The sequence below is a fragment of the Aquarana catesbeiana genome, linkage group LG04, assembly GCF_042186555.1.
Source record: "Aquarana catesbeiana isolate 2022-GZ linkage group LG04, ASM4218655v1, whole genome shotgun sequence".
Classification (NCBI taxonomy): Eukaryota; Metazoa; Chordata; class Amphibia; order Anura; family Ranidae; genus Aquarana; species Aquarana catesbeiana.
In genome coordinates this window covers 443,612,931-443,634,872 of record NC_133327.1, presented here as the reverse complement: position 1 = coordinate 443,634,872, position 21,942 = coordinate 443,612,931, and the positions used below count along the sequence as shown (strand labels likewise).

Genomic DNA, 21,942 nt, shown 5'->3' with positions numbered 1-21,942 from the left:
GATCTCCATTTTACTCTAGGCCCCCATTCACACCTGAGTATTTTTGCACATTATTATACCCAAGCCTACACATAACGCTCAGCAATAAGAATCCCATTCTTTTCAATACTGGCTGTTCACATCTCTACGTTCAGTCGCTTGAAGCTCAATGCTGGTAAAAGTACATGAGCGGTGTCACATATTTTTGGTCCCATAAACTTCATTGGAAGTACCTGTATAGGCGTGATACAACCATTTTCACGTTTTTTTTTACCTGAACAAAAGTTCTCCTCTGCTCTCACCCTTCTCAATCACCACCCAGGAGCTGGCATACACATGCACAAATGCTTTCAAAACACTTATTTGGAAAACCATTCAGAGATCTGTTTTCACTTTGAAGCTCAGTGAACAGATTTCATTAAAAACATCTAATGCAAAAACCTGAAATCAAATCTACTTACTTCTTTCATAGCCATCAACTCTCCAGTGTCAACACTAATGCAGGTGTAGACCTTCCCATATTGGCCTTCACCTGTAGAAAAAAAATACAGCACAACATTGGAAGTTTTACTTTTTAACACAAACATTCAAAACCAGCGGAAAAATTTAAACATGAGTTGATGGGCTTAAAATTGATACCACTCCTACTGCTGAATACTATATGAAACGTGGAGTTTTTACAATGGCAGTCTACCAATCCAAAATGAAATTATTTAGCATAGATTACAAAATTATAGTGTATTCCCAATGTAGTGTAGTACCAATTTTTTGATTACCTAACAACAAAGCTGCTTTGTGTTTGGTGTGATGCCATTCATCGTGAATGACACTCAACCCATTGCACAGTATAGTGCACTGCATAGTGCACATTTTTGTTCATCTGTTTACAGTATGTTGACAGCCAATTTATAATTTACAAACTGCAATGGATTGCTTACAAGTGTTTTAGCTATTGATACATTTTTAAGAATATAAATGGATGACACAGGCAACACCATGGTTTTTCTTTTTACCCAGTTGAACATATATTTTAAGTGCATGAGTTTTGGTTTGCAGGAATATGGATCTGTGGGCATGATAAGTCCATGCTGACTTTTTGCTTTGGGTCAATAATTAAAATCATTAGTATGCAGATAAGTACTTTTGATTTTCCTTCGACTCCAGATCACACTTGATCCAAGTCAGTGGCTATAAAGATCCAAAACCAGTAGGTCAGCATAGCATCTAGCATTATAGCATCTAGCATTATCAGAAACAGGCCGAAGTTAGCAGCCGCCATATTTCTACTAGAACAGCTAAACTTCAAATTACATTTATATTTTATGTGATCATTTTCAAAGCAAAGATATTTTAATCATTTTTATTACATATAAAATATTTCACATTTAATACTTGCAGCCAAAAACCATGACCATTTCTGCTGAGTCACTTATTACTATGCTGTGAATAACCTGAACAGCTTGTATAACTTGATCTCCTAATATTTTACACACTCTGGTTAGAGGCAGATCAAAATCCCCTACCCCTTGTAGCTCATACAGGGTCATGATTTTAAAATAGACCAAGGCAGTCAAAAAGTGAGCCGCCAACACATGGCTAGAACACAAAGCAAAGCATGCACTGCAAACATAGTATTGTGGAAGTACCTTGTTTTAAATGTTTTTTTTTTTTTATAAAAAGTAGAGAAATAAAAACATTTATTAACATGTAAACATCAACACAAAAACATACCGATTTTATTGCCTCTCTGCCATTTAAAAGTCACCTTCCTAAGCCCAACGTGCATAACATTGTCATAGGACTTAGGGGTGTCACAGACTTGGCCAATTATGTTTTTCCTTCGCATCTCTCTGTATCGATCTTCTTCAAATATCTTCACAGATTTCTGAACAGCCTCAATTGGGCGTTGTCGGGTTGCTGTATCTACAAATATGTAACACACTTGAGTACTGTCCTTACATTTTTTTATTTGCATTACCAGTTCATTTTCAAAACTATTCTTATGTAGGCTGAGAACACATGCATACAGTACTGTACCTGCCTAAGAGACATAGGCAAGATTATAAGCAAACACCCACAGCATTTATACCTACATCACTCTCGTATGTCCTATAAACTAGGCAGTTTAATGTCAGTTTATTTACCTAATAAACTTCCTTAAAAGTTCTACACCCAAATCTATTTAGTTAAATGATTATAAGGTATCCGAAATATTGAGGTTTTCAATTTGATGATAGAGGTCTTACCTTAAAGCAGGTCTTTAGAATGCAAGTTTCCTAAAACAAAGTACAAATCTGCTTCCAAAAAGTTAAACATGTTAAGCAACTGACTGAATATCAAAATTGTATTGTAGCTGTAATAAGCTTCCAGTTTGTCTTCTATGGTATAGGGCATATCAGAGCGATGTAGGTATAAATGCTGTGGGCGTTTTGTATATGTGGAGTGAGTGGCCTATTAGCCTTAAAGAGAATTTGCCATTTTGCCCTTTCAAGGAAAAAAATTACAGGTTGTGTTAATAACATGCCTCACCATCATTGTACTTCACCCCCCCCCCCCCAAAAAAAAATAAAAAAATTATCAGAGCCCTTGGAAACATCTGGTCATTCTGCATATGTGGTGCAAGTGACCTTCTGCCCATGAAGTAGTTTCCAGGCCTGAGAGGTGGCAGTGGGGCAGTGCCACTGACATCCTCCTGCCTGCAGCATCCTTGGATACCAATGTCTCAGATAACTGTACTGGGTACAATCAGGGTTCCAGCTGGCTCTTTCTGTTTCTTCCAAACAGCCCCCTGATGATGCTTGCAGTGCATGTACATCATCAGCAAGAACCTGGAAGAGATGGTGGTCCCTGTTGACGTAGCTAAAAAAAGATGGTGGCGCAGGACCCTAGCCTGCAATGGATTATCAGCGGATTGCAAACAAGACAACACTGGATCCACTAACCCTGTAAATATGTAATTCAAGGATAACCCACCAAACCAGGAAAGAGATAAAGAAAAAAAAATCACTGTGGGGTTGACAATCCTTTTTAAAGAGCTGATCTGTACCTTTACCTCTGGTCTGACTAATCAGAGTCTGAAGTTCCCAACTTCGCCGTGTAGATCCTCCTTGATCTCCCTTAGGGTAAGTTGGTTCTAAAAAGGTATGAGATGTGGATTCATGATGTTATCATCATTATAAATTGTTAGTGCACTAAGGTCCACTATTGTGAAAATAAATTGCTTAAACTGCCATTAAAACATGCAAAAATATTCAGAATATTAATTTCTTTTTGTTATACTGACATTTACATATATACTAAAGCCAGCTATACGTGGTTCAAAATTCAGTCAGCTCAGCAGGGATAGCTGAATTATATGGGTACCCTGGTTGTACAGAAGTCTATCTACCAATCGACTTCTGTACAACCAGCCTGTTGGGTTTATCCCGATCATTCAGTGCCGTGAAGTGGGTGTAGCTAGGAAAGCTGTATTTCTATGCAGACTGCCGTAGGTAATGCCCACATGTTATGCTGATATTCCATGATTGAAATAACTGAAATGTAATGACTATAAGGGATGGGCCACAATAAGGCTAAGGCCTGATCCACACCTATGCAGTTTTAGTGCTTTCTGCATTTTGCAGATTTGCACTACAGTCCATTTAACATGGTTTACTATGGAACACGTTCTGTAGTGCAAATCTGCAAAAAGCACTAAAAATGCATAGGTGTGAATCAGGCCTAAGGGAGGAAAAGGCTCGTTGATGCTGAAGACCTCCAGCCAAGATTTAAGGCAGGCTGTATCTGGCTTGCCGAGGTCTCTAATGCACACTGTGAGAAGCTCACAGTGTGCAGTGAAATTAGAAAAAGCTATTTCAGTACATGAGAGAAGCCTGTACGGTTTAACTCTCCAAGTCTAAAAGTAAGGCTAGAGTTCAGATTGAACTAGGTCTACAGATGTCAGGCAGAAATTCATAATCTCTCACCATCTAAAAGGTAACAAACATTTGACTTCCATAACTTGTTCTGAGGTAGGCTTTACCTTCTCTTTCTTCTGTAGGGCTTGAGTGACGACTGAGGGATCTAAACTGAAGCTCTGATGCTACTGAGGCCAGTCTGTCATTTTCTGGAACACTCGAGCCCCTATGTAAAAGTTGATAAAATATTACATTTAAACACAACGTTAATTAATCTATTTAATTTTTAAGCCTTATGTCATGGTTAAAAAAAAAAAAAAAAAAGTTTAAGAGTTTAACCATAGAAAAAGATACATTTTTGTACTGGAAAACCTTTCAACTGGTATACATGTTTAGATGAAAATGATCATTGTTTTTCTAGGATATTTAAGACAAATCACAGGAAATGGGCTTTTCTAGCTTTACAGACAGCACTCCTGCAATTAGTTGGGTAAACAGCAAAGCACAGACTGTTGACATTCAATGCTGATGAAAATAACCTAAACACACTACTCTGACTTAAAATCATACAAAAGATTCCCCTAGAACATGTCAGGCTTTTAAGATATTATAAATGATTACCAAACCCTGTAGTTATTTATGGCAGTTACAAAAACAGCCACCTAAGCCAAATAACATACAGCAAGAATTAAATAAAAATAAATCAGGTCTCTGAAAAACCTCAGAAATACATTTTCAAAATCGCTAGTTCAAATATTCCAGATATACAAAATCTGTTTAGTAGTCAGTGAACAGAAAACAGTACTTAAAAAAAAAAACAAGGATGATTAAATATTCATGTACAGATTGTAAGTATATTCAGCAGTCTTAAAAGAAGAAGTCCAGCCTGATCTCATTTGGCTGGGCTTCTCATATGGGTCACAGGAGTGCAATTGGTTTTGCACTCCTGTGACCCGTTTTCAGCAGAGAGTGGACTGAAGTCTGCTCTCTGCTAACATCACAGACAATGGAAGACGGGATTCGCCAGGTGCCTGGACTGATACCGGTCTCAGCCTCTCAGCGAGCCGCTGAGATCCCTTGACAGCGGCTCCCCACCCCTCCACAGCTCAACGCTCCAATGAGTGAGGAGGAGCAGAGCAGAGAGATGCTGATTGTCAGTTAGCAGCTCTCTGCTCGGGGAGCTGTGATAACTGAGCCATTGGCAATGTTCGATTGCGCAGTTCTCAGCGTAGAGGCGCCGGGGGACAGATGCAGCATCGGACCGATGCTGCATACACCTAGGTAAGTATGATGGGGGGAAAAACAAACAAACCCATACTTCTCTTTTAAGGAAAGCAAGTGTATTGCTGCATTTACAAAATGTAACAGATTTTTAAAAAAGGTTTTCTACTATTCCATAACCCCAGCATATAAATAGGTGATATTTACAAAGTACACACCACCCATAACCAATTACTATACACGGATATTATCAAACACTAGGAAACCAACACGTAGTCAGATGAAACCTATCTTAATTAAAACAGAGTGCATACATACAAACGGCAGAAACAGCTATCATTCATCTGTGAACCTGATATCCTGTATTGCAGAAAGCACAACAAAAGCCGCATAGCAGGTACTCTCCCATGCCACCATTTACCACTGGCAATCCTCCAAGAACCTCCTAAAGTTCCTTATGTAAATACTAACGTTCACAAAATTTGTATTTGCATTTAGACCAGGCACCCTCTCCACGTAACAGTGCTAAGGCACCGAACAATGCCCAGTGAATATACATGTATACCAGAAATATTTCAGGATGAATCGGGACAATGGAAACAATGCTAAAATGTAAGGTTTAGTACTTTTATGTAGCACAAGGGGATATAGTGCTTACTTTGAGGCAAATGTTTTTTTTTTTGGAGGAAAATGTTATAAAAAAAAAAATAAAAAAAAAAATACTTAAACCTATAGCATATTACAGTCTTTATGTTGATACTACTCTTGCTATTATATTTTGTATATGTAATCAAGCAATTAGGTCCTAGAGATCAAGACAAAGAATACCAACTTTACATCTATATATGTGATCTAGGAAGGTGTGTGTAAATCAACCCATAGATGATGCAATTTTCTTTGCTTCGACCACGGATCCCTCCCGCAGCCTTCCCCGCCAACAGAACACAATGATCACTGCTGGCAGCTATAGGCCACGATCACATGAAAAAAAATCCAACAGGCTGGTGGGACAGAAGTTGATTGGTGGAGTGACCTCAGTATGACCAGCCTGCCCATAGATGAAGCAAATTTCGACAGGCCCCTGCTAAACTGTCTGAGATTCAATCCAGCTATGTGCAGCTCATCTCCTCCAGGACATTAAGCAGTCTTTCTAATTTGATCTCTACTGCTATTCAGATCTATTTCCAGAACATCTGTACTATAAAACTATATTTAATGCTGCTCTAATAAAAAATATATATATATGATATTATAATAGATCTATATACATCTATCTTTGGCATTTAATATTTAGCTGTCCAAAAAAATTTCCAAAGCAAGCAAAAAAAAAAAAAAAAAATGAAAAAGATGCAGTTTACATTTGATTTTAAACTGTGTAATCTTAGCAAACAAAAAATATATACTGTATTTATTGGCGTATAACACTCATTTTTTCACCATGAAAATCGGGTGCAAATAGCGTGTGCGTGTTATACGCCAATACTTCAATTTTAGCTGCCTCGGAGGGGACGGGGAGGGGGGCGGATGAGTGCCGTTAGATTACATACAGTGAGAATCTCCTGTTTACTTGGCGGTTTCTGTAATAGGAAGTTCCGTCTCCTGGGCTGCCATTGGACCACTGTTCTGACTATCATGGGAGATTCTCACTATATGTAATCTGTAGTCGCTGGTCCTGCCCCCCTCCCTGTCCCCTCTAGCCTGCAGTTGGGCATCGATCAGGCTGCATTGATGGCAATGGTGAGGCTGCTGCATTGATGGCAATGGTGAGGCTGCAGATGGGCACTGACCCTTTTTTTGCTTCAAAGTTCCTTATTTAAAATTTAAGTTTTTTTCCCTAAATTTCCCCCTTAAAATGAATGTGCGTGTTATACGCCTGTGCGTGTTATACGCCGATAAATACGGTAATAATCAGTCAGAAGTGCACAAAAACAGCCTTTTTTTTTATTACGAAACACTGGGTTGAAATAATAAGCAAGTAGTAGTCTGCTCATTTTGCAAGTTCACTTTGCAAAGAAAACCCAAATGCAAAGAAGTAAAGAACAATAAAACAGCATTTTGCTTATACATGTTAGTATGATGGAAGTAGAACTTCACCTCATTCACTAAACTAAGGGAACATTCACTTTGCTAATTAAACATTTTCCTTCAGTAAATCAAGCCCACAATGTCAGAAATTCACAGCAACAATTTTATTTCAGTTTCACTGCAAAAAATCTGTAAAGAACATGGTGGGTATAATAAAACCAAAGTTGAAGTTCATGAAATTGACTTTCAGTATTTCAGTGTCAAAAAAAAAAAAAAAGGGAGGATGACGTTTAGGGAGACGCAGAAAAAACTAAAATTAGGAAAAAAGAGCTTATGCTAAAAAACTGATTTTAGTTTTATGATACTTCATCCAATACATTTTTTTAAAAGCTCAAAATGCACAGTTGGCAAAGTAGAGTCTATAAATTTAACCACATGCCGACCCGCCCACCGTCATTTGACGGCGGCAGAATGGCTCCCCTGCGCAAATCACCGTAGCTGTATGGTGTATAGGGGGCACTCACGCGCCTGCTGCGTCACTGAGGAGCCAATAGGCGTGCCCGGCGGCCATTGTAATTGCTCCTGACAGAGCAGGAACGGGGATCTGTGTATGTAAACACACAAATCCATGTTCTGTCAGGAGAGAGGAGACAGATCGTGTGTTTCTAGTATATAGGAACACCAATCAGTCTCCTCCCCCAGTCAGTCCCATCCCCCCCAGTTAGAACACACAGTGAGGGAACACATTTAACCCCTTGATCACCCCCTAGTGTTAACCCCTTCCCTGCCATTGACATTTACACAGTAATCAGTGGCTATTTATAGCACCGATCGCTGTATAAATGTCAATGGTTTCAAAAAAGTGTCAAAAGTGTCCGATCTGTCCGCCGCAATGTCGCAGTCCAGATAAAAATCGCAGATCACTGCAATTACTAGTAAAAATAATAAAAATGCCATAAATCCATAAGCTTTTTTGAAGGTGCTATAACTTTTGCGCAAACCAATCAATATACTCTTATTGGGATTTTTTTTTAACAAAAATATGTAGAAGAATACATATTGGCCTAAATTGAGGAAAATGTGTTTTTTTTGTTTTTGTTTTTTTTTTAAATTGGGGTATTTATTATATCAAAAAGTAAAATAGTGTTTTTTTCAAAATTGGTGCTTTTTTGCTTATAGTGCAAAAAAACCCCAAAAAACGCAGAGGTGATCAAATAACACCAAAAGAAATCTCTATTTGTAGGGAAAAAAAAAAGGACATCAATTTTGTTTGGGTACAAAGTCACACGACTGCGCAATTGTCGGTTAAAGCAACGCAGTTCTGTATCGCAAAAAATGGCTCGGTCAGGGAGGGGGTAAATTCTTCCGGGGCAGAAGTGGGTAAAAAAAGCAATACATTTTATATAATATATATTTTATATAATATATATATATATATATATATATATATATATATATATATATATATATATATATATATATATATATAATATAATATATATTTATAAGACTCTATAAGATTCTATCTTTCCCTATATCTATAATGTCAACTCAACAAATCTCTTCCCAGTTGATGCATCCTAAAAAAAAAAAAAAAAATGAAAAAAAAAAAAAATGGTTTACCACCGATGTCTGAGCTGTAATTTCTGGTTATCAGTTGAAAGGCAGTAGTTTGGATTATTTCTGCTGGAAACTGAAAATGGAGAGGAGGTTTTGACAAATTCGCAAGTGTATCTACTAGGTTATAATGAATTCTAATAATCAGGCTTAAATGGAAGTTTCAGAATTGGCTGCCATAACTTCAAAATGGTACACTGTGTAGCCACAGAGGTTGCACATAGCCAAGCCTGGTTATGAACTCCATTTGCTTTCTAAACATAGGCTTTTATAAAGATGTATTCGACTTTGTCGACTCACAAGGAATCCTGGACATCCCCAAAATTTACACAGTCTATATTCCAACTACAAATGCGAAAGATTTCCCTATGCAGGTCCTATAATTTTTACAAGAATATGATGGAAGATGTGATCTTTTTAAAGTGTTTGGCCACTACTTTAACCACTTCAGCTCCAGAAGGTTTAACCCCCTTCATGACCAGGCCATTTCTTGAGATACGGCACTGTGTTACTTAAAGTGGAGGTCCACCCTGAAAAAACAAATCGCACCAAAAAAAAAAAAAAAAATGTAAACTTACCTGAACCCTTGCTGCTAGGCAGTTTTCCTAATCTGCCTGTTCCTATTCCGCGGCGTCTTCTGCTCCTAGCTGAGCGGCCCCGTTGCCTTCTGGGAACTGTGTGTTCCCAGAAAACCACAGGGCCATTCACAGATTGCTGCGCCGCGCACGCAGTAGGAAACTGGCAGTGAAGCCGCAAGGCTCCATGCCTGTTTCCCTTACCTAGGATGGCGGTGCCGGGACCCGAGAGCCGAAGGACGAGTCGGCTTCGGGTGGCCGACATCGCGGGCACCCAGGACAGGTAAGTCAGCAGCTACAGTGTTTGTAACTGCTGACTTTAAAATTTTTTTTTAGCTGGCTGGAATCCCACTTTAACTGACAATTACGTGGGGGGTGTGACGCTGTACCCAAATAAGATTGATGCCCTTTTTTTTTCTACAAATACAGCTTTCTTTTGGTGGTATTTGATCACCTCTGCAGTTTTTATTTTTTGAGCTATAAACAAAAAAAGACCAATTAAAAAAAACAAAACAAAACAAAAAAACACAAAATATTTTTTACTTTCTGCTATAAAACACACCCAAAAAAAAAAGAAAATGAAAAAAAAAAATGTCTTCATCAATTTAGGCCAATATGTATTCTGCTACATATGTTTGGTAAAAAAAAAAAAAAAAAAAAAATCCCTATACACGTATATTGATTGGTTTGAGCAAAAGTTCCAGCGTCTACAAACTATGATATATATATATTTTTTTTTTAATACAGTGGGGACGGAAAGTATTCAGATCCCCTTAAATTTTCACTCTTTGTTATATTGCAGCCATTTGCTAAAATCATTTAAGTTCATTTTTTTCCTCATTAATGTACACCACAGCACCCAATATTGACAGAAAAACACAGAATTGTTGACATTTTTGCAGATTTATTAAAAAAGAAAATACTCATATTTAACTCAGGTGCTGTCCATTTCAGGATTTCTCCAGAGCCTCTCCCATCCTCTGGAACTCGCTACCTACATCTATCCGGCTATCCCCTACTCTTGCTACCTTCAGGCGATCCCTGAAAACTCATCTCTTCAGGAAAGCCTATCATGTCTCCCAACTAATCTCCTACCACTTCCAACAGCTCATTCCCCACAGTTACAACCTTTTGTACCACCTGCCCCACCCTATTAGATTGTAAGCTCTTCTGAGCAGGGCCCTCTTAAATCCTCTTGTATTTTATTGTATTATAACTGTATTGTCGCCCTTTTATATTGTAAAGCGATGCGTAAACTGTTGGCGCTATTTAAATCCTGTATAATAATAATAATAATTTCTTCTAATCATCCTTGAGATGGTTCTACGCCTTCATTCGAGTCCAGCTGTGTTTGATTATACTGATTGGACTTGATTAGGAAAGCCACACACCTGTCTATATAAGACCTTACAGCTCACGGTGCATGTCAGAGCAAATGAGAATCATGAGGTCAAAGGAACTGCCTAAAGAGCTCAGAGACAGAATTGTGGCAAGGCACAGATCTGGTCAAGGTTACAAAAAAAATTTCTGCTGCACTTAAGGTTCCTAAGAGCACAGTGGCCTCCATAATCCTTAAATGGAAATGTTTGGGATGACCAGAACCCTTCCTAGAGCTGGCCATCCGGCCAAAATTAGCTATCGGGGGAGAAGAGCCTTGGTAAAGAAGAACCCAAAGATCACTGTGGCTGAGCTCCAGAGATGCAGTCGGGAGATGGGAGAAAGTCAACCATCACTGCAGCCCTCCACCAGTCGGGGCTTTATGGCAGAGTGGCCTGACGGAAGCCTCTCCTCAGTGCAAGACACATGAAAGCCCGCATGGAGTTTGCTTAAAAAAAAAAAAAAAACACCTGAAGGACACCAAGATGGTGAGAAATAAGATTCTCTGGTCTGATGAGACCAAGTGAGAACCTTTTGGCCTTAATTCTAAGCGGTATGTGTGGAGAAAACCAGGCACTGCTCATCACCTGTCCAATACAGTCCTAACAGTGAAGCATGGTGGTGGCAGCATCATGCTGTGGGGGTGTTTTTCAGCTGCAGGGACAGGATGACTGTTTGCAATCGAGGGAAAGATGAATGTGGCCAAGTACAGGGATATCCTGGACGAAAACCTTCCCCAGAGTGATCAGGACCTCAGACTGGGCCGAAGGTTTACCTTCTAACAAGACAATGACCCTAAGCACACAGCTAAAATAATGAAGGAGTGGCTTCACAACAACTCCGTGACTGTTCTTGAATGGCCCAGCCAGAGCCCTGACTTAAACCCAATTGAGCATCTCTGGAGAGACCTAAAAATGGCTGTCCGCCAACGTTTACCATCCAACCTGACAGAACTGGAGAGGATCTGCAAGGAGGAATGGCAGGGGATCCCCAAATCCAGGTGTGGAAAACTTGTTGCATCTTTCCCAAAAAGACGCATGGCTGTATTAGATCAAAAGGGTGCTTCTACTAAATACTGAGCAAAGGGTCTGAATACGTAGGACCATGTGATATTTCAGTTTTTCTTTTTTAATAAATCTGCAAAAATGTCAACAATACTGTGTTTTTCTGTCAATATGGGGTGCTGTGTGTACATTATTGAGGAAAAAAATGAACTTAAATGATTTTAGCAAATGGCTGCAATATAACAAAGAGTGGAAAATTTAAGGGGGTCTGAATACTTTCCGTCCCCGCTGTATATTCTTTTTTACTAGTAAAGGCGGCGATCAACGACTTATAGCGGGACTGCGATATTGCAGCTGACAAATTGGACACCTGACACTTTTTGGGGACCAGTGACACTAATACAGTGATCAGTGCTAAAACAAATATGCACGATTACTGTACTAATGACACTGGCGGGGAAGGGGTTAACATCAGGGGAGATCAAAGGGTTAAAAGTGTTCCCTGGGATTGATTACTAACTGTGGAAGGGGGGGGGGGGTGCTTTCATTTGGGGAATGTAAAGATCTGTATTCCTGCTTAGCAGGAACACAGGATCAGCACATTACCCTCTCACAGAACGGTGATCTGCCTTGTTTACATAGGCAGACTGCCTTTCTTCTGAATGATCAGCGGGTCCTAGCAGACATCGTGTCCGCCGGACCCGCTGATTGACTCCCGCTGTGTCCAAACAAAGCGGGAGTGGGTCGCCAGTGGCGCACGCACACACCCCAGACTCGGACGTGTCAGATCAGGTACCTGATCTGCCACAAAGCAGCCATCCTGAAGCAGTATATCTACAGTGTCAATGTATCTGTTTGCTCATACTTTGTAAGGGCAAGCAGATACTCACTGACAGGAAGAATAAATGAACTACCACAGTGCTCAACAGCGACATGGAAGGTAATTGAGAACTACAAACTGAGAGCCGCAAAGGTTGTCGTGACTTATAATTTCCTATTCAGAGGTCCGTAAATGAATAACATTGCCGGGCAGGGGGGAGAGTGACAATGGATGCTCAGAGAAGATGCTCACTGTCACTAGGGTGGGGGGGTTTGGAGAGGGGGAATGGCTGTAGCTGGTAAGGTGAACTTATCCTTTAAAGGCTTCCTTATAATGCCTGATAGCATAACTATCAGGCATTTCACACTCGAAGTTAAATATTCATCAAAATGCCTGATGGAATACCCACCAGGTATGTCAGACTCTTTCTAGGCTTAAATATTTAAAATTATCTTTCAGTTACTATAGCCATAAGAACACAGTTGTAGGAATGATTAAAGGATTGCAGACCTCCAAACACGACTCTACCTGGGTATAATCCCAACTATGACTTTAAATCTGACAGTAGTCTTTTTCTGCCGGGTCAAAGTAGAATCTGCCTTAAAGTACAACTAAAGGCATTTTTTTTTTTTCATTTTGGATAGAGTACGGGATGGTTAGAATCTGAGGAGGAATCACAAATGTAACATATTCTGCTTCTTTGCTTTATTAGATGCTCTACCTTTTTTCAAAGAAAATAGAACTTCTAGATTTTTTTTTTACACTACTGGGTTTAGTTTATGTTTATAACGCTGCAAAGAGCTGTCTAGTATGCACTAATCCACAGGGCTAATCAGAAATGTGCTTCCTTGCACCATACAAAGCTGTTAAATTAGAACTAAAATCATGACTCGCATTTCGCCCTGTTGACCGCCTGATGCTATAATGAAAATATTAGACCTCAGATGCAGAAATAGAAGAGGTTAGCTGACTAGCCAATGCAGCACCAACAGGCTTGTCACACAGCTCTACCAGATAAGGGCCCGGCCATTATCCTTGAGGCTGGACCTTGCAAATGCATGCCACACTGAATACAGGCTGCAAGGAGGAAAGATGAAGTCTGCCTGGTGTTCAAAAAACAAGGCAGCTTTGACATCTATGTCTGCATCTAACGTCTGATCTGTAATTGACACTCTTAAAGTCAGAAGAATAAAAGTAGAGGAGGACTGTTAAGCCCTGAGAGTGGAAAATGGTTTTATGACACTTAGATCATGTTGCACTGTTCATTTTCATTATATTACAGAAGGAAAGACAGTAGAACGCTCAAGTACAGATGGTCTTCGAAAACAATGCCATAATAGAATAAGGCATAGAAAAATAAAGTATACGTAGAAGGGCTGAAGGACAATGTAACTTAATTTAATAAATAGGTAGAACATACATAAAATTCTACACAAGCAATTTTTTTTTAAACAAAATGTTTTTAAATTTACCTTTCCATTTCAATATTCTCATTAATTTAAATTGATCTTTCCTATAATTCCTTTTCTTGAGAATTAACCATGGAAACAATGCTTATTAGATTGTAAGCTCTAACGAGCAGGACCCTCTAAATCCTCCTTTATTGAATTGTAACTGTATTGCCTGCTCTTATGTTGTAAACGCTGCGCAAACTGTTGGCGCAATATAAATCCTGTATAATAATGCTTAAACTGTAGATTGATTTTCCAGAATCTACACACACTTAAACTAAGATTATTTCTTTCTGTCAGAACTCTGCAGTGTGTGTGCGGCTAAAGCCTCGTACACACGATCAGGTTTTCGGATGACCGAACGTCCGTTTTTTTGTTGCATGCTAGTCTTGTGTCGAAAGTGAAGGTTGCTCACCATACGAAAATTCTCGTACGACAGAATACAACTTCAGAAATGACGTAATGTGTTGACTAGTTTTGTATGTATTCTTTCGTTTGAGCATGCGTATGCTTATGATTTTTTTTGTACAAAAACCGTACTAATTAAAAGGTAAATCGGACATTAAGTTCAGGTATGACATAAATTTTATAGTCTGCACATCCAGCTTTTGTGTGACGAAAACCCGGAATCGGCTGTTGAAAGCACCAAACTAACTATCCGAAAATCGGCAGATCGTTCGTCGGACTATATTTTGTTTCTGATTTTTGTATCATGTGTACGGGCCTTTAGTTTCAAGAAGTCTGATGTTTGGAATATTGTATTCCTAATAAAGTTGATATGCTTACTTAGCAGTTTCATGCCCAAGGGCTCATATACCATATGCGCTGAGCTGTGCTGGGCAGCCATGTCCAATGCATTCCCAACGCATAGACAAGGCAATCTGTACTGCAGGGTCGTGCACTGAAAAGCAGGCCATGCTTTTTTGTTTTTTTGCAGTGCAGGGTGTGGTCTGAAACTAATCATAAAGATGAACGCAATATTTTCTTTTAAAACATTAGGACTTAAACTGAAAGGCAGAACACCCAGTTAGCTGCTACAATCCCTCACAACATAAGCATTTGACATGACAGGGAAGTTTATTTATTTTTTTTAACAAAACTGGAGTTTCACAGATCATTCCTTGCTCCATTATAATATCATCAGCAATGAATCAGCATTCTTAATGTACATAAACACGACTTATAAAAAAAAATAAAAAAATCCAGCAACAAATCATTATTTGTTTAAGAAGTATCCAGGCAGGTCCGGTAGAACACTGATCTTCTAACATTACTAATTTGAATTTTGAAAAGAGGTCAGCTATGGCAGGTCTTTTATATTTCTCAAACTCTGTTTTTTTTTAAAACTGTTCATCTTGTGTTTGTGAAGAACTCTAGCTGGGAAATATCTGAGTTTTCAGTTTTGCCCATACATAAATATATTCAATCCTACAGCATATTAAAAACAGCACATAAACTACAATTAGAACATACCTAGAAACAGCGTATCATGTATAGGCTATTATTGTTCTAAAGTAACATATGAAAATAAAAAGCATTACAAGATGATCAAACACAAAAGAAACACTCAAGTTTTAGAAACACTGGTTTTGGGCAAAGGTGAATGAGAAAGCCAATAAGGAAAGTCAGTAAGCGCCCAGCAGAAAACACCTGTAGACATTGCAATAGCAGATGACCTGACAGGGTGGCACTACCTGTTATCATTTACAATGCTGAAGGATTTTTGTTGAACCGAGTCGCTACTAAATGCAGTTGGGCGACCGGCAGCTGTGTTGGGTTGGTTCTTCACATCACAAGTGACAATTCGATTGCTGTGATAAGAAGAAAAACATCAAGTAGTATCTCTAGTGATCTACTAATAAAAGCCGTTGACATTTTTAACAAGATGGATGTATCAGCTTTGTTTCCAATATATAAATCGTCTGTTAAGATGCAAAGACAGAGATGGATAATAGGATTTTTATAACAGCTTACCTGTAAAATCCTTTTCTTTTGAAGTACATCACGGGACACAGAGCCATAGTAATTACTATGTGGGTTATAGGCCACCTTCAGGTGCTGGACACTGGCACACCCTAAACAGGAATATGCCTCCCTATATAACCCCTCCCATAGTGGGAGCATCTCAGGTTTTGTAGCAAAGCAATACACGTGTATACTAGAAAGAGGGGCGGGACCTCGGTGTCCCATGATGTACTTCAAAAGAAAAGGATTTTACAGGTAAGCTGTTATAAAAATCCTATTTTCTTTAATCGTACATCACGGGACACAGAGCCATAGTAATTACTATGTGGGATGTCCCAGAGCAATACCAACTGAGGGGAGGGAGACACAACAAATGTAGGGCACCATGAGATCAGAGGACTTATACTGCTGCCTGCAGTACACTGCGCCCAAAAGCGACATCTTCATGTCTTTTTACATCCCTGATAGAATCTGGTAAATGTATGGATTGAAGATCAAGTTGCGGCCTTGCAGATTTGAGCCATGGAGGCTTGGTGATGCACTGCCCACAAAGCACTAACAGCCCTAAAGGAGTGCGTTTTGATTTGAGAGGGTAGAAACTACCTCTTTAAACCATAAGCTAGAACGATTACATGTTGAATCCATTTAGAATAGTAGATTTTCACGCTGCCTGTCCTCTTCTAGGACCTTCAGGCAATACGAACAAAACACCCGTTTTCCGAATCTGAGCAGTCGCCTTTAAGTAGACTGCTCTCACCAGATCAAGAGAATGTAGTGATTTTTCTTCCATAGAACAGGGTTCTGGAAAAAATGAAGATAGAACAATATCCTGGTTTAGATAAAAAACTTTGGTAAAAAGTTAGGATGAGGAGGCCATACTACCTTATCCTTGTGAACAATAATAATATGGCTCTTTACAAGAAAAAGCAGCCAATTCTGATACCCTTCTTGCAGCAGATATGGTTACCAGAAAAAATAGTTTCCTTGCCAAAAAAAGGACCAAGGGAATATGTTGTATCGGTCCAGAAAAAGGCTGTTTTGTAATGCCGCCAAACTAAATTCCCAAGGGTTCAGGGGTGACCTAACTGGGGACTAAGCCATGTTACCTCCTGAATAAAGTTACAGACCAAAGAAAGCGAAGCAAGTGGTCGTTGATATAATACCGATAAGGCCAAGACCTGTCCTTAGAAAGCACTCAAGGCCAGCTTTATTTCTCACCCCATCTGCAGAAAGTCAAGGATCCTACCTTTGACCTATTTCCTGGGGTGCAACCCCTGGTTTCACACATGGAGACATATGCTTCCCAGACTCCATAATATATAATTATGGAGGCCGGCTCCCTTGCATTGACCAAGATAGAAACCACTGAACCTGACAGCCCAAGTTTCTTCAGAGTGTGGGTCTCACAAGCCAAACAGTTAAATTTAGCGTTTGTAAAGTAGGATGGAATACCAGACCTTGCAAAAGAAGGTCTGGCTGTGGTGGTAGGGTCCATGGGTCCCCTACTGTCATCTTTACAATCCCTGCATACCAAGATTTCCTGGGCCCTGCTGGAGGCCACAAGAATCACTGACTTCCCTTCCTGCTTGATCCTGTGAAGAAGTCGTGGACGCAGGCACAATAGGAGGGAATGCATAAATCAGTGAGAACCGATTCCACAGGAAGTAGCAAGGCATCTGTTCCGCATGCTTTGTTTTTGACACAAAGTTGTCGATTTCTTTGTTGAACCTGGATGTAAACACATCTATTTCTGGGATCCCCCATTTTTGACATATTGATAGGAAGATATCGGGGTGAAGGAACCATTTTCCCGGGAACAACTGCTGGCGACTCAAGTAGTCCGCCTGCCAATTTTCTATTCCTAGATAGCACATTATTTTCTGCCCAAGATAGGATATGATTCACCTTTCTCTGGGCCGCACAACTTCTTGTGCCCCCTTGCTGATTAATATAGGCCATTGCTGTGGCATAGTCGGATTGAATCCTGGCAGGACAATACCATAAACTGAACATTCAGGCCCTCAGAACCAAGTGCTCTGCCTGAATTTCTAGAATTATAATGGGCAGGCTCATTTCTGATCTGGGCCACTTCCGTGGTAACTGAAGGAAGGATTTTCCCCTTTGCAGATTTTTGGATAGAAACCATAAACCTAGGCTCCGGCGTACCCAGCCTACAGTACCTGGTATTCCCAGGTGGTCCATCCGGGTGCTAACCAGGCCCGACCCTGCTTAGCCTCCAAGATCAGACGAGATCGGGCGCTTTCAGGGTGATGTGGCTATAGGCTTTGGAGTCAGACACGCTGGGAATCTAGAGCTTGAATCCTTTTTTCCAAGCCGATAGGATGTTTTGCAGCAGTCTCGAATGAAACTGAGCATAAGGAACGGACTCAAATGAAGCCACCATCTTTCCCAACAACCTCATGCAAAGTTGAATAGAAGAATTCATCTTGCTTCGACCACCTAAATCAGTTCCTTTATGACGCTGATCTTTGCCTGGGGCAAGAATACCCTTTTCTGGGTGTACCTATGATCAGACCCAAGTATCTTAGCCCTTTTCATGGTTTTAAAGAAAATTTCTCCTAGACTGAGAAACCGACCTAGATATTCGAGGTAGTTGAATGTGGTGACCATACTTTGGTCTAAGCGGGCTACCTACTGGACTATCAAGAATAGATTGTCCAGGTAAACCATAATCGTTAAACCTTGTGCTCTTAATCTGGCTAGAAGTGGGACCAGAATCTTTGTAAACACTCAAGGTGCAGTAGCTAGACCGGAAAGCAGAGCTACATACTGAAAATTAAGATTTTACACCTTGAAAAGTAGATATTACTAGTGAGCGAGGAAATAGGCATATGGAGGTATGCATCTTTGACGCCAGAAGTTCTCCTCCTTGTAGGATGGAGATAACTGATTGGATTGACTCCATGCGAAAAAAAGAGTGGTTATATTCAGGAATTGAATTTAGATTTTTTGAGATCCAGAATGTCCATTTGAATTTATCCAAACCCCAACCTCTGCTCTTACATGGGGGCCACTATGATCACTTTTTGCCAAAAGATGGTCCAATGCTTGAGAGAAATACTTCTTAGAGCTATTGAGGAAGTCCCCCATTAGTCTTGACACTCTTCCTCCCAGATCCTTGAGAACTGCAGAAGAATTCCTCCTATTAAGCGAGCCGGGGTGCCTCCTCATAAAGAGGCTTCAGTATCTTGTATGCTTCCTCACCCAAGACCTCTTTTATCCTTGGGGTTAACCCTGAGGATTACCTTTTAAACGGAAGCCGTTTTGACTGCCTGGAGGCTGATGCCCCTGGCCCAGAAGAAGGAGCTTTAAAAAACGAAAATACATTTACTCCTTTTCTTAAATGGCAAAAGGGGTACTTTTTCCACTAGAATTTCTTTGGATGTATTATCCAAAACATCCCCAAATAGCGGTTTCACTTTAAAAGGAAGACTAGCCAGGAGCTTCTGCATGGTGCTTAGCGAAGGGCGCAAGGCCTGAAGGATAGAATCTCTCATAGCAACTATTGCAAACATAAAGCTGCCAGATCCTGGGCCTGGGGAGGATGCCATTTGTAGAAATGAGTAGGCTTTCCAGAGCTTGAGGGAGACCCTTTTAGCTCTTTTTTGAGGGTGTTTCAACCTCCCCCCCCCTCCCTTAGCCTGATGCACAAAGCAGAGGTACTACAAGAAATCGCATCCACTGCTTGAGCAATAGTTCAGCCACTGCCGCTGCTATTAATGCTCAGCCTGATGCAAATAGTAAATGTGTCAAATAGTAAATGCCTGTATCACCAAAACCTCTTTTTTCATGCTCCTCTTTGCTCTTATGTGTCTCTGACAATTTTGCAGCCAGCACAAATGGAGTTTTTTTTTAAACACACTCCCGTGTTGGAGGATGCCAACTCTGCGCTAAGCCCTGCCCTCACTTCACATCCCACCCCCCCTCCTTTCTCTTTCAAAAAAAGAATTTCTCACGCAAGCATGGGCCTCCAATCCAATGAGATTGGCTTGTGAGTGAGGGATGGCGTGGAAGAGACCTGGAAGCCGAGTAGGGGCAGTGAAAGAAAACGGCACTGCCGATCGTTTTCAGATCTCCCTTATACTCAGCCTCACGAAGAGGGAAAGAGTTCAGCCCAGGTGGGGGTGTCTGGAGGAAGCAAAAACCCCAAAATTACTGGAGGTCTGCCGCTTCTGTGACACAGTGTGATCTCTGAGCAAAGCATGAGAAGGTACGTGCTCCATACAGCCCCCAGTGGTGACACTTCGGCATGACAACATTTACTTTAAAGGAGACATTTCATAAGAAAATTTAAAAATTCCTGAGAAAACTCCACTTACCTTTCCTGCCGCAGGGTTTTCTGTCGTAAAACGAACAGACCCAATCTTCACCCTTCACGGTGGGTTCCATTAACAAACCTTCAGGAACTTTGGGAACCTACAATCCTGGACCTGTAATAGCACCCCACCAGTAAAACTTTATGGCCTTAATACCAAAAGTACTGGATCCCGGGGTCCAGCTCTCGAAAAAGAGAAGCGTTTACAAGCAAAACCTTGTTTCTTCGGATACCAGGCCCGGGCACCATTCAATTTGGCCTAAAAGACACTTTGAATGGATCCGGCTGCATAGCTAGCCCCAGCAAGGATTGCTCCAGTGAAGCTCAGCACAGCTTCACTCATGACCAACACCTTAGACACTGGTGAAAAAACTGAGATGCTTCCGGTATGAGAGGGGTTATATAGGGAAGCAACTTCCTGTTTAGGATGTGCCAGTGTCCAGCACCTGAAGGTGGACTATAACCCACATAGTAATTACTATGGCTCTGTGTCACGTGATGTACGATTAAAGAAAGGCACTTTGCAGGCTCAGTACAGTTTACATTTTAACATATCTAATAATTAAAAGTGAATATGCATTTTTCAGCAGTTCAATTTTTATGTGCGCTGCAGAGTCTAGTTCTAATGATCCTAAAGACTTTTGTATGGAAATCACATATGACAAATGTTTCCTGGTACCTAGAATGAACGGATTGCCTAATTAATTTTGTAAGCCTGTCTATCCCTAAATATCTTCAACGTCAAAAACAAAAGGCTGTTTTGATGATGCTTTTCATGGGGGGGGGGTTATAATCCAAGAGCAAGCATAAATTTGAAACTTAGTACATTTCAAACCAAAGGCTGACTAGATCAAGTACTTACAAAATATTTATCCAATGTTATGAAGAAAAAAAAAAGTCCTAGTTCCTAAACATACATTTTATCATCTTCATATGTTTCCTGAAATTCATTCTCTGAGACAGAAAAAATGCAAACTGTGAAGACATATTCGACTTATTTAGGATATAAAAGAAAAAAAAAAACCCAAATCAAAAAACTTGCAGACCTATCTATATTCAAGTTCTTAATGTACACAACAGGTAAACTTGAAAAGACAGCATTTGAGCATAACATGCTAACTGGCTTATCTTTAATCTGGTATTCATCTACTGTACCTAACAAACCCTAATGCTGGTCTGTATCTATTCTCTGAAATTTTTTGATTCAGATAATTTCAGCTGCTTAAAATGTAATCAGACATGTTCAGGGATTCAAGCATTGCCCTTTCTCAGATCCCTTTACAGTCTCAACTTGAGTTGAGCATAAGAGCAGAGCTGCACAGAACATAAAATTACGTGAAGAGGATTCAGTCGTAACAAAAAGCCCCATGAAAAGCATGAAAGGCTACTTTAAAAATAAAGATTTAAAACAATAAGAAAAACATATCCTTAAGTGCTGGTTCACACAGGGGCGACCTGTCAGGTGACTTGTCAGCCTGACAAGTCGCGCTCCTTTTTATACAATGAAACCATTCTAATAGGAGCGACTCAAGTCGCTCAGATTTAGAAAAAGGTTCCTGTACTACTTTGGGGCGACTTTGTAGAGGCCTTCATTGACTTCTATTAAAGAAGTTGTTTGCAAGCAACACTAAGGTCGCGCTGTGCGGGGCGGCTTTAGAGTCAGACGACTTTGAAGC

At 40.1% G+C, this 21,942-nt stretch overlaps 1 protein-coding gene and 1 pseudogene across 9 annotated transcripts in view; both read right to left on the bottom strand.

Annotated features, from left to right (window-relative positions):
* The window catches only part of MAP3K4 (mitogen-activated protein kinase kinase kinase 4), a 257,666-nt gene that overhangs the window by 27,791 nt on the left and 207,933 nt on the right, over nucleotides 1-21,942 (bottom strand). For 4 of the 9 annotated variants that reach the window (XM_073627458.1, XM_073627462.1, XM_073627460.1 and 1 more), the window contains exons 17-21: nucleotides 15,660-15,776; nucleotides 4,001-4,101; nucleotides 3,026-3,112; nucleotides 1,711-1,902; nucleotides 441-511 (exon numbers count right to left, since the gene is read on the bottom strand). In XM_073627458.1, the coding sequence (XP_073483559.1) occupies nucleotides 441-511; nucleotides 1,711-1,902; nucleotides 3,026-3,112; nucleotides 4,001-4,101; nucleotides 15,660-15,776 (568 nt within the window). The remainder of the gene's footprint in view (nucleotides 1-440; nucleotides 512-1,710; nucleotides 1,903-3,025; nucleotides 3,113-4,000; nucleotides 4,102-15,659; nucleotides 15,777-21,942) is intronic. The other 5 variants (XM_073627463.1, XM_073627466.1, XM_073627464.1 and 2 more) reach the window with 3 other exon arrangements.
* LOC141141660 (5S ribosomal RNA) lies at nucleotides 18,099-18,214 on the bottom strand (annotated as a pseudogene).